At 43.2% G+C, this 13,310-nt stretch overlaps 1 protein-coding gene across 3 annotated transcripts in view; it reads right to left on the bottom strand.

Annotated features, from left to right (window-relative positions):
• sh3kbp1 (SH3-domain kinase binding protein 1) overlaps nt 1–12,445 on the bottom strand; it is a 25,532-nt gene extending 13,087 nt beyond the window's left edge. For 2 of the 3 annotated variants that reach the window (XM_031850107.1, XM_031850108.1), the window contains exons 1-3: nt 12,268–12,445; nt 6,714–6,871; nt 806–920 (exon numbers count right to left, since the gene is read on the bottom strand). In XM_031850107.1, the coding sequence (XP_031705967.1) occupies nt 806–920; nt 6,714–6,871; nt 12,268–12,271 (277 nt within the window). In that variant the 5' untranslated portion in view covers nt 12,272–12,445. The remainder of the gene's footprint in view (nt 1–805; nt 921–6,713; nt 6,872–12,267) is intronic. The other variant, XM_031850106.1, reaches the window with a different exon arrangement.
• Nucleotides 12,446–13,310: the final 865 nt, after the last annotated feature.

Here is a 13,310-nt window from a genome sequence, read left to right as displayed (position 1 = left end):
ACTTATTAAAAGCCCTTGTGGCTGAAGACTGTAATGCCGACCTTTGACCTTTCAATTAAAGGACAGTCTTACCAACCAGCTCCGACACCAAAACGCCTCCCACCGGCCTTTGAGTTGTTTGTCTTACACTCATTAGCCTGCTCATTACTCTTGACTCATTCCACACCAGATGGGGCGTTAAGACGAAGCCCTGCGATTCCTCTTTTGTCCACAAGGTGTCCCCCCTCGTGTGTATGCATGTACAGTATAAGATGAGACATATATTCTTGTGCCAGAGATTGATCAAAGACTACAATATAAGAATAAGAAAAAACAATTAGAGTAAAAATACAAACATATATCAATATTAGAGTAATAAGTATTAAGTGTATAAGAAGTAAGTGGTGGTCTGAATACTTCAGATCCTTTACTTAAGTAAATGTACTAATACCACGTTGTTAAAATACTCCATTACAAGTTAAATGTAAAAGAAAATAATCAGGAAAATGTGCTTAAACTATTAAAAGTAAATAATTGACCGCCATGACTGTTGTACAAATGTTGTCAGGTAAATTAGTGAAGTACAACTTCACTAATTGTTGGAGTAGAAGTATAAAGTGGCATGAGAAGTAGTAGAAGTACCTCAAATTAGTATTTAGATTCGACCACGTGTGTATACTGAGTGTGTGTATGAGGAATGCTTGACCCAAATCCTTCCTCACACTAATTGGATCGATGTTTGAGACTGAAGACTTAAACCTGTCTGATGACTAACATATATGAGTGTGTGTGTGTGTGTGTGTGTGTGTGTGTGTGAGTTGAGCACCTTTCCTGCCCGATCGTACGCCGGGGTCAGACACGGGACTGGCTCTCCCATTGGAGAGGTCAGATCTGATCATGCTCGCCTGTCCTCCATCCCTCTTCCCCTCTTTCTTGATCTCCTACGAAGACAGAGGAGCAGGAGACGATTAGTGGGGGAGGAAGAGGAGGTGAGGAAGCATGAAAAAAAACGTCGGTTCAGATGACAAATTTAAAGTTACAGAAACAAAAATACGGCACGATTGAGGACAGGACAGAGAAAGAAAGAGGGGAACGAAATCTTTAAAGCTGCATGTTTGTCTAAATGGCAACTTTATTATAAAAACAATATAGCACATGAACTTTTTTAATCAAGCACAAACATACAATCATCTACATTTTAAATGACACTGATGCACCACATTTTGAATAAAATCTTAAAATTAAATTCAATAACTGTTAGATACTAAAAATAATAAAGGTTATTTGTTATGAGATAAACTTGCTTGTCAATAAATGCAACTGCGTTGTATTTTCTGTTCACCCAGCTGCGCTGCAGTATTAGATGTCAGTAACCCAGGTGAGCCTCACTGTTTACCTTCAGCTTGCACAAACACACAAACACAACCTTCCCCCTCTCCGTCAGCACGACTTTCACTCGCGTGAAGAATCGCGAGACGGCGTGCCAAACTGATCCAGGGAACGGGCAAACAAATACGCCACGCGACAGACGAATCAACAAGCGGACAGATGGGGAGACGACACACACACGGGGGGGGGGGAGAGGGGGAGACGCTCGCGCACAGAGACCCAGAAGAAGTAGACATGGCGTCTCACATATCCCCACCACATTCATCATGACACTGTTTCATCAGCCCCGGCCCCTGTGGCCAACGCGGCTCAGTGGAGCATGCTGGTATAGTGACTCACGCTTCAAACACACACTCTGGTTTGTGTATGGCCTGGTGTGGGAAAAAAAAAAAAAAAAAAATAGCCTTAATGAGCCTCTGAGATCCAAAAATACCAACAAGAGAAGACGTTTCCTAGACAACAGCCGAAGATCATCTTGGGCTAAGAGCCATTTTAGGAGCTGCACAGGTTGGAGACTGGACATGGCGCTGGAGGAAGTGTGGGTTTTGTGTTAAAAAAGAAGCAAACTCATTTGGCAGAGAAGAGATGAAAGGCCAATTAAATTCTGACATGTGGTGTGTGCCCTCTTCTTCCAACAGGAAGTGATGGATTGAAACTTAAAAAGGCACAAGGAGTAAAATAAAACCAGAAAATCTCTGTAAATCATCACGTATGCCCCTCTAGAAGTGTGCAGCGTGGTCTGTATCTGTGGAGACCTGGCCCTCCGCCTGCATTTTCTGATTTCTGTTGTGTTCAGGATGTTTCTGGGTGTGAACCTCTATAAAAACGTAGCGACCAAGTGCCAGACAATAAGCACACATCCAAGAAGAAGCTATAAACACGGCGGACACAGCGTTGACATGAGAGTGGTGTAAATCTTCTCATCTCACTACAAGCAACAACAACAATAAGCAAGTTAATGTATGTTCTGTTTATTGGAGCATTTTCAGTGAAATGACTGAGAGCTGTGAGACTCAGAGGTGGTAAAAACTGGCAGATTTCTTTTTTAAACTGCTATGTTTCGTTATTTCTGCTCTGAGGTCATTCACACTTATCTTTCCACGTGGTGTGGCGTTTGCATTGGTTAAGTAGGCTAATGCAGTGCTGATGTGGTACTAGAGCTTAGAAAGACATTGATTCTGCAGTCAGAGTGCGGATGGACTCGCTCCAACTCTGCATGCCTTCACGTACTGCAAAAACAGATATAGAGACACACACACACACACACACACACACACACACACACACACACTCATTCAGAAACTCTCCTACACAGACGCACAGACTAACTGGTGAAAAAACGAAAACACTTTGAACTCGGAGACACAAGCCAACCTACGCAAAAAAAAACCCATAAAAAACACAGCGGCCATTCGTTCGCCAGCAGCTTTCCTTTTTTTACGAGTGGTGGAGGAGAAGCTGTTTGGCTTTATGCTTCAAGAAAAGCAACATACATTCTTATATCCATCTGCTATCTATTAAGGCTGCTTCTGTTAAATCATTTATACATCTGAGTTTTGGAACAGGAGAACAATGGCTGCACGGTTCTGCAAAAAGAAAATCAAGGACAAGTAACTGCGCTGCACTCGGAGGCCTTTGTTACTGCTTGGACTGCAATCATGCTCTGCTGCAACTCCTCCTGCGGGGATACGGAGGTAACAGAGTCAGAGGAAACCCAGCTGAAAATAGGAGAGGAAGACGACGTGATTCATCATATCTGAACAGGAAACACCTGCAGAATCCACACTGCAGCGCTGGTTGTGTTTGTCTGCGTCACGTCTACTGTATGTAGTTTAGGCTTCAATGCCAAACACCGATTTGTGCATCCCCTCTCAGCAGACCTCTGACACTTCTCTCTCTCTCTCTCTCTCTCTCTCTGTCACAGTCACAGATAATGCAAAAACAATGCAGTGTAGCAGCCGCCATGGTAGCAGCGCAAAGGAAGCTGTAACTCTGAGATATGGAGAGAGAAGAAGAAGAAGAAGAAGAAGAAGAAGAAGAAGAAGAAGAAGGGGGAAGCAGAGAGAGCTTTGCTTGTAAAAAAATCATTGTGAAATGCAGACGAACGATGATGCAAATTATTATTTCCCCTCCTTTCATGAAGCCCGTTATCATTGCAACAACTCTCTGCACAGGTCATACTGGCTCAGAGACACTGATTGGACGTCTTGGCCATTTTTTAATGCTTTTTAATGCTGAATGACTTATTTTCAAGAAAATTATCTTTGGTTAAAAGTGGTGCTTTTGTGTGATTCTTTGTGGGGAAACTCGGTGTTAGTCAACTAAGAGTTTCCTTGGTCGAAGACGAGCACTATTTTACACAAACTGCTATAAAGATCGTTTTTCTCTATACAGATCTAGTGAGCCTTTATGGTTGACATCAGAGCTGAAAGAGTTAAAATGTGAATCTGCTTTATAGTTTTATATACACAGCACGTGTCACTGAATATCTTTGAGTTTCAGTTGGACAAAACGAGGCATTCTAAGACGTTACCTTGGAATCTGAAAAGCTTTAATAGTAAAATCGGTATTTTCTCACATTTTATAGACGAAGCGATCAGTCAGTTATATAAAAGAGGTTTAAATGTTTATGGTCAACTGGGAACCGCTGCCAATACAAAAGAAGTAAAGTTGCACGACCAAATAAAGAAGAGCGTCACCGTCAGCAGGTTTGCTACTTTTCAAACGTCCGCGGTGACTTCTGCACCGTGACGGACAACAATAAGCACTAATGTCGAATCAGAGCATGTGATTCTGATTTGCAACACCTGCTCGTCTGACCTCCAGCACTTCCAATAAACAAACACCACAGAGTGTTTCCAGACGTTCTCACAGATGAATCGATTGCAGCCCTAACAGCCTCTAAAAAGTGTTCTGTGCAATATTGGAGGTCCTTGATCTTGAGAAACAGCAGTTGAGAGCAGCTATCGACAAAATATCTCTGCAGATATTTCTTTAATGTTAAGAGCTGAGCACTCCCCCCCCAAATCTGGTTTTAAGATAAAAATCAGTTGAGCTAGTTGGACAGCTGATAACTGCTCCAGGCTTCAATAAATCTCATGACTCTCCGTAACATCGGTGGCGTCGCTGAATTAACCGCTCAGTCCTCAATGAGCAGTTTGTTAACCTGAGCTGACCTAAAGAACTAAACAAAAAACATCTTTAAAACTGTTTTTGTGAAAAACTTAATTCATTGACCTTCACCGTGTTATGCCGGTTGTCAGCCATGACGGCACCAGAGGGGGGGGGTTGCTTGCATACCACTGTTTCCTGTCCCCCTTTTCAAACTGTCTGTCCACACCCCCCCCCCCCACACTTCCTACAAACACACACACACACATCAGCCTGGCAAAGCTCAATGTCGCTGATTCCCATAACTGCAGTCTTGTGACACACCAGTCTGGCATTACTCACAGCCACACACACACACACACACACACACACACGGACTTCACGGGCCCATTGTCCAGCTCCCTGACAGTTAACGAGAGCTGTGACATTCAGTCAGCACAAACCTGACGACAGACTGACTTCTTCAGCGGCGCTGTCGAAATGTGAACGCTGCTCTCTGCCTTTGCCTTGCGGTACACTTTTCTACTTCCCCCTCATAGTACAGTGAACAAGATACTTCCCCCTTTCTCATTACCGCAGAGCACACTGTTTTACTACTCATACCAGAAGCCGAATCTTCTCTCCAACACCTACACGTCTCACTTACTTTGAGCCACCGGAAACACTGGAAGGAAACAGGGAGGTTCGCCCTGACTGTCCCCATCACCCAAGGACACGCAAATTTGAGCTGCAACTAACTAATTATTTCATTATCAATGCATCTTTATTACTTTCTTGGTTAATCAGTTAATTGTTCAGCCCATAAAATGTAACAAAATGGTCCATTACATGTTCCCAGAGCTCAATGTGTCGTCTTCAAATGTCTTGGTTTGTCCGATCAATCATCCAAAGCTTATGTGTATTCGGTTTTCTATCAAAGAAGATACAGAAAACCAGCATGGTTTTCACATTTTAGCAATTTTGCTTCAATAACTACTTTAAATCGATTGTCCAAATTGCTGCTTATCATTCCAGCTCTGATTCGTAGCAAAGAATTTAGAATAAAAATCTTAGTTTGGAGATTTATGTCAATGTCTCTGCAGCTTTTGTATTCATAGAAAACCCTCATGTTTACCCCAAGTGTTTACAGACTCGTGTTGCTGTATCCTCACCGTTTGGTGGTAACGGTGGTGCAGTCACAGCTTTAGTGTGATCAGTCAGCTTGATGTACCAAAGACAGACACGAAAATTTAGAGGGGAGAGAAAGCGGAAGTCATGAGATTTGCGGAATTAACAAGTCTGACATTTTTTGCCTCTTGTTAAAAGTATGATCATTGTTGCTATCGCTGCCAGCTAAGGATAGACTACCAACCGGTGGAGCCTCTCAATGTACTCTAACTCAAAGTTCCCATATTGTAAAAATAAAGTCAGATTTTTTTCAGGTGAGATTTTAGATTTTAAAGTTCAGTTTTAATGTCCATCAAAAGTAGCATGCTAGCTAGCGTTAGCCTCAAGGGCTCGAACATTAACCGATGCTTAGGAAACACCGTCAGCTGCTCCGGCTCGTCTCTCTCATTGGCTATTGTGGTTATAGCCGCTGTAAATATAAAACATGTTTGAAACTATCGGAGCGGCGCTGATGGGGCTGTAAAACGCCTCGCATCAGCAGAAAGTCTGAACCAAAAATCAGTACCAACCAAGGTCCAGGACCAGATTCCCCCTCCGACTGTCGGCTTAAAACGCAGCGTTTGAGACCGAGGATGGAAACAGGAATTTTCAGAGAGACAGTATGACAAAAATGTTGTTTTTTTATTATCATAAAAGCATCTAAACATGTTCATTAGAAGTGCTTGTCGGATGGACAAACGGCTTCTGAAAACTTCCCTCCTCACAGAAGTTTCCGACATCGGAATTGCGTGGGTCTGCGTTCAACAATTTCTGAAAACATCAATCTCACATTCACACCCACCTCAGGCAGTGCAAGTTCAAATCTGACCACAAACTCAACCTTAACTTAAATTTATCTCTTTTGTCTGATCCTAAACTTTACAAAAAAAAAAAAGCATGAAAAGACGTCAAACTCTCACGTCTGATAGAGAGTTTCAGAGCACAGACACAAACGCCCCATGCAACAGCCATACTGCAGTGACACACTGGAAACCGCATGTTTACTCTGCTGCTATTTATGGAGCGCCTCTCGTGGGTTTTATGGAGGGAGTGAGAGCGAGCAGAGGAAATATATTGCGACGACTCACCCTGACAAAGTTATCCGGGAACAGGCCCCTGCGTCCGCCCAGCTCGCCCTCCCACCATCCTCCATCGTCCCGCCGTATGTTCACGACGATGTCGCCCACCGTCAGGCCCAACTCATCATCCTGCTGAGCCTCATAGTCGAACTCCACCACGGCCTCCACTGGAAGACAGAGAGAGAGAGAAAGAGAGAGTAAGTGTGTCATCAATAAACCGCAATATACTGTATAAAGGTCAAAACAGCAAAGGTGTCACATTGTTCTATATTTACTCTCTGGTACGGTGGTTTACATTGTGATGATTCTGCCGGTTTTCTTTTTATTGATTCATAAGTGAAAGTGAAAGACAAACACCTCACAGATAAACACACACACACTCCTACAACAACAGACTGCAATTTACTCTGACCTGAAACACTGCAGAGTTGAAGTAAACTGTATTGAATTCCTCTTTGCTGCAGCTCTCATTCTGATGAGTGTTTTCCTTTCCTTAAATACATCACAAACAAATAAAGGGCAAGACAACGGGGAAGTTGGAGTTCCCTGTGCTGTCACAAGTCAAATGGTAAATTCATCATCATGGACATTTAGTAATTCCATCTTTACAACATAAAGTCATGTTGGACTCATCGATCACAGTGTCGCTTTCAAACAGGTTTTCTCTCACTTATTAAAAGCGAAGGTTGTGTTTACATTCGGCGTCAGTGGTTTCAGTCATTACCCCCAATGACATCACGTGACGTTCTTCTTATGGAGTGAAAAAGAGACCGCTGTTCGTTTCCAGCCGCGATCAACATTGGTTTCTTTTAACCCTGACCACGACCTAACCAATCCTTAATAATAATAATAATAATAGTTCCCCCGGGATTTGTAACGACAGACCACATATTTTTCCGTTTGAATTTGGACTTACAAACCCTATTTTTTGTTTTAAAACATAAAATCTTGCATACTTTACATCCATGTTTGCTGACTTACAGCCTTTTCCTCTTCTTGTCTCTCGTTAGCAAATTCCTAGACTTCTTTGCTCATTGCCGCAACAAACCGTCGATTAGCGGAATAACATTAAACTGCCGGCGTGACTGTGTATAGTTTTGTGCACATCATGTGCAAATGCATCCTTGAGAGCATGTACAATTCAAGTGCAGCCGTGCACAATCCTGCATTGCGCTACTAGGGATGAAAAACTCCAGGATGACTCGCATTAAAAGGTTTTTGCACTGTCACATGTTCCAGTGCAACGAGACGGCGATATTCTTAGGCTTCAGACAGTCATGAGCAAATAAAAATAGGGTAAGAATAAGATGTAAATAAACATCTTGACATCTGTTGTGCTAACTCTAGTGTAGTACTGATGATGATTAATTACTAAAAGTGATAATGAGCATATCACTGTACACGGTTGCTGCTCGAGGTAGCTAGAAATGTACAGTCTGTCATTTAAAATCTAACAGGAAAGAGAGTTATCATTCCCTTTACGAGCCGCTGGAAGTGATTCAATGTAAAATATGTTAAAAACGTCAGGCATACAAACATTCACAAGCACACAAAAACACCTTGTGACCGCTGGTGCGGCTGCTAATACTTATATCACATCTTTCTTAACTCTAACACTTTACACACACTCGCACACATATTGGCCTCTGTGTGTCTAAACTGTGTGGGCAGCTAAGGGGGGGGGGGGGGGTGAAGGGGGGGGGGTTTGGGGGGGGGGGTAACCATGGGAACAACAGCATAAAAAGGGGGTAGCTATGACTCAGACTCAGCGACACCGGCTTCCTCCCCTCATCCACATATGCATAATGTAACATATACACACCAACAGGCCAAATGAGGAAACTGGGCAGAAGTGACCACAAGACCAAACTTCTTGTGAAAGCAGTTAAAGTGGAAGGTCAGGGTGTCGCTGAGTGTTTGCAAAGACACAGGAACAGAGGAGGATCAACACCGAGCAGACAACTGTGGTCCAAGTTGTCCTGGTGCGCAGATGGGGAGGACACGAATCTGGCATGAGATAACTAAAAGAGATTAGCCGCAGATGAGACAGCGACGTGGCACAAAAATACAGTTTCAGGGGAAGTGGGAAGCAGCACATCTCATGAGGGTGGAAGTAAGGAGAGTTTTTTTTTCGTAAAGATAAGTGTGTGCAGGGAATTGATAGCTTGTGGCAGTCGTCTTGCAAACCACATCACAGCGCATCTGAGTGGCAGTACGGAACAAACACGCTGCGGTCCACCCACCCGTCCACGTCAGTCAACAACACATACACCACTGAAGAAGACGACAGCTTGTGGCTCTGCACAGAACGCACAGAGCCGAGTGCAAAGACGGGTGCAAGTTAAAAGTGACACAAAGTTAACGCCAAATAGGCTCCGGAGTGGAGCTCGGTCTGGTGTGAAGCTACGCAGGAAGAGGGGATCCGAGCTTTGCGGATACGATTTGACAAAAGCAAACAGCCTTCATTGTTTAGATGATGAAGGAATAGATGTGAACCAGCGATGCACAATAGAGCAATATGAGACTCACAGCAGACTCTTACAAAAAACCAGCAACGGTGTAAAAAACAATTGATATTTTTCCCATGAAAGAACCAAAACCATCAATGAATTTATCCTGAAAACATCTGCTGTCTGTGCATCCAATGCCTGATATAGCTCCCCCCATTCTTATCCAAAAGCTATTTAAAAAACGCATCAGTGAGCCACCCTGTTGCACTCATTACCACGAGCACACACGCTGTAGTTTATTCTGACTCAATTCCACATGCACTGTGTCCTGCTGCTTTAAATAAATACTCGCCCGAGCACCAAATTACACAGCTGAAATTAGCCCCCAACAAATACATTATTTACTCCTGTTTGAGGAATGTTTGCAAATAAGGGGGTCGCTGCATTTACGCCTGGAATAAACGTGCAAAGGTTCGTGCACAAGCACCACATCGCACATTGAGATCTGATCACAACGCGTGCAGAATCAAGATAACAAGAATGCTTTTTAAATACCAGCAAAGGCCCATGAAAAGCACACAGAGAGCATGTTAACACCAAGTGTAAGTGGAGAAACAGGGTTAAACGAATGGTTCAAACAGCGCCAAGAAGCTAATTAGCCTATTTTAGCTCATTGTTGGGAAAGTTACAAAGTCAGGAGTTGGTGGAGTTTGAAGCGGTGCTGAAGGAGGGCGATTATTGGACACAAACAAGACTCCAAAGGAACGTTGTTGCTCGATGGCTGCATTATGTATTTGCTAACAAGGGCATGACTAAATGAAGTAGGCCTACGTTTGGATCAAATGTGTGGAAGAAAGCAACAGAAAATGTTCACAAGAGCCTAAAAAGCAAAAACTAGCTTAATGTTAGCTCACTCATCCACGTTTCCCACCAACACATCCAATTGTAGCCTCACAGCCAGAAAGACTCGTTCTGCGCTAACTAATGTCAAACCAACTTTATGCGTAACCAAAGTTACTCATTCAAAAGAAAATAAATCTGCTTTTGTTTTGCGCAGTAATCTATCGTTTGAGTCATTTTTCACACAAAAAAGCATCTCAAATATTAGGATTTGGGGCTTTGTTTAATAGCATACATAATGGTACATTATATATGTCTTTGTTTTTGAACTGTTGGTCGAAAAAATATGTCACTTTGGCAAGTTGTCTGTTTTTTGTTTCCACTAATTCAAGCCGTTTCAAAGACTAAATGATTAATCGAGGAAACGATTGTTAGTAGCAGCCTTACTCACACACACTAAACACTGTGTGAAAGACTTGAAGGGGCCTTGAGAAGACAAAAGACCAAATATCTCAAACGCCTGCAGACAAAACCAAACTCCCACTCAAGTGGTCGGGAAGCAAACTCGCATACAGGAACCGAGATGGACCCGTGGCGTCCTCTGATCAGCTGCAGTGAGTTTAGATAAGAGGAAACTACACAGACAGACACACCGAGCTCTGCAAAGCCACACTGACGTTTCACTGGTTTTGCAGCAGACCTGTGTTTAGTTTGTGGGTTTGTTTCTGTGCCGTCGCTGATGATGTCAAGAGCAGCTGCGTATTTTCTGTCTGTAAAACATTCACGCTGGACTGAAGCCCACTGGGAGACAAAGCCACCCACTCCCACTCTGGATCGGATCACAGACTTCAACCAATTCTCCCACATTAAAGAGGAAAATAACAACTATTCTCCGCTCAACTCATCGCCCTGTTGCATGCTACTTTGTGACAAAGTGTTTGTACTCCCTCGTCTGCATTGATTATTTCTAATTGCCCAAAACTGAACATTATAAAAATGTCTAAAAGGTAGAATCTATAGCAGAACTGTTGTGTTTAGATTGTACAGCTGTACCTAATAAAGTGGCCACCGAGGGAATATCTTGAATTAGGCAACTTCTTCCTCATGTACAAATGTCATGGATGGATTAACCTACTTTGGGGGGCCCCCACTGACACTGCCACCATCACCACCATCCTCCTGCATTGCATAACCCTTTAGATTCATAAAGGGATATGAACCCTGTGAATGTAACATATGAATATATAAAAACAGGTGTAGCTAAGACACGTTTAAAGGCCCTTGTAATTTCCATTCCAGCTCTCATTAGTGGTGCATATTACAGCCAATTTTGCAATTAATTAAGCAGCCACAGTAGCCACACAGTGAATCTGCTATAGGCCCATGGGGAAATCGCCTGCTTCTCCCAGTTGGTCATCCAGCCTTGACGGCTGTTTATAATTGTGTGTGTGTGTGTGTGTGTGTGTGTTTCCCTTGACTCTTGCTGTGCATTGTTTGTTTACATGCAGCAGAGACAGAGGTCAAATAGAAAGTATATGCATACAGGGGCTGACTTCATTATGTTGTAGAACATTCTCTTAATTGACAATCAAAGGAATGTATCACAGATGGAAAAAGTAGCATGACTAAAAAAGGGAAGTAGCCTCCCACCTCCGGCCCGGTCATGGCTAACTGGCAAATAATGAGCAGATTTGAACATGCACTTAATTGATTGATTACTCGCCCTGCAAAACCTGCTGCGATCAGTTAAGTGTCATGCATTGTGTGCAGCAGCGCGGTGGAAAGTATGGCGAGGATGAGAGGAATGTCACAGTCAGGCCTGTTTGAATCACAGAGAGAGAGAGAGAGTCAAACACTGTGCAACACAATGGGCAAGACAGACACGCAGTGAATGTAAACGTGTCAACATCTGCAACTCATCAATGTGACCCGCCGATTTCCTAAAATCCCACCCGCGCGGCCGAGGCGCTGCACACCCACGCGCAGCTTTCTGACCATGAATAAAAAGCATCGGCAACGCTGAGAAACGCCAAAAAGAAGACCCGCGCGGTCTCTTGCAAACAGCTCGGCGATGTCATGAAGCGACGTCAGAGTGGAGGTGAGGTGAGGTGAGGAGGAGAGGAAGGAAGAAAGGAGAGAAGGCTGAACCCCGCGCGCATCTGGACCGGGCGTTTATTCCTGCCCATCCAGATGCGCAGAGGCGCCGGAGGCTATTTTTGGGCGCATTCTCTAAATTAAGAGCACACCAAAAAAAAAAAAGTGCCGCATCTCACCCATTTATGTGTCCCGGTGTGCCGGTAGTGCTCCTGCAGGCTGGTCGGTAACGGGGAAAGGTAGTTGTGAGAGGTTTGTGCCGGACCGAGCCTCAACCTCCTGCTCGTATAGCTCCGCTAAAGCAGCGCTGAAACGGGAGGAGCGTCTGATGAAACCATATTCCTTCCTCTCGCTCTCTCTCTCTCTCTCGCTCTTGCTCTCTCTCTCTCTCGTTGCCTTTAGGTGCACCGCGTAATTTCTGACTTCACCATTTGCATTTTTCACCACAGCCAGAATTGGGAGCAATGTGACGCAATTTGTTGAATCCGTGATGCACTCAGAGCAGATGGTGGTGGCTCAAAATGATCTGTTTCATAAGAGAAATTGGGGATTTCACCCGGCATGCTACAACATGGTTATTCAATTAGATTATTTTGAAGATTTTACATGCAATTTTCAAACGTGTTCCTCTTGAATAAACATTTCTTTTTCAAACTCTATGGTTTCGTTTCCCAACCATTACTCACACACATCCTCATTTACATCACTGACACTGACTGCCACAACTCACTAACTAATTTAACTCTCAGGCTGGGTTATGACAAATGACTGTTCCTGGTATACCAGGTTATACATTTTATTGATGGCATGGCGCTTAATTGGAATAGAGCTGCAACTAATAAATCATCTGCTGATTATTTTCCAGATCAATCGATTCATTGTTTTGTCCATAAAATGCCAGAAAACAGTGAAAGTTTCCCATTATAGTATCCCACAGCTAAAAGTGATGTCTACAAGTGTCTACAAACAAGTTCAAAAACTTAATATATCCAGTTGATTATCATGCATGTTAAAAAATAATCATCAAATTGGAGAATATCTGTTTAAAAAAATGACAAAAACAATGACTCAATCGACTAATTGGTTTATTGACTAATCATCACACAAAACAATTAATTAACAGGTTGCTTTACACATGTATAGGGTGAGGTAGCCACATGTACATGCAGGAAAATTAGGTATTTTAATACCACGATAATCAAGATTGAGTCATATATTAGAA

Source organism: Anarrhichthys ocellatus, unplaced genomic scaffold (genome assembly GCF_004355925.1).
Source record: "Anarrhichthys ocellatus isolate YVR2014 unplaced genomic scaffold, GSC_Weel_1.0 scaffold10, whole genome shotgun sequence".
Taxonomy (NCBI): domain Eukaryota; kingdom Metazoa; phylum Chordata; class Actinopteri; order Perciformes; family Anarhichadidae; genus Anarrhichthys; species Anarrhichthys ocellatus.
Note: the sequence above shows the minus strand (reverse complement) of the source record. Positions and strands in the feature narration are given on the sequence as shown.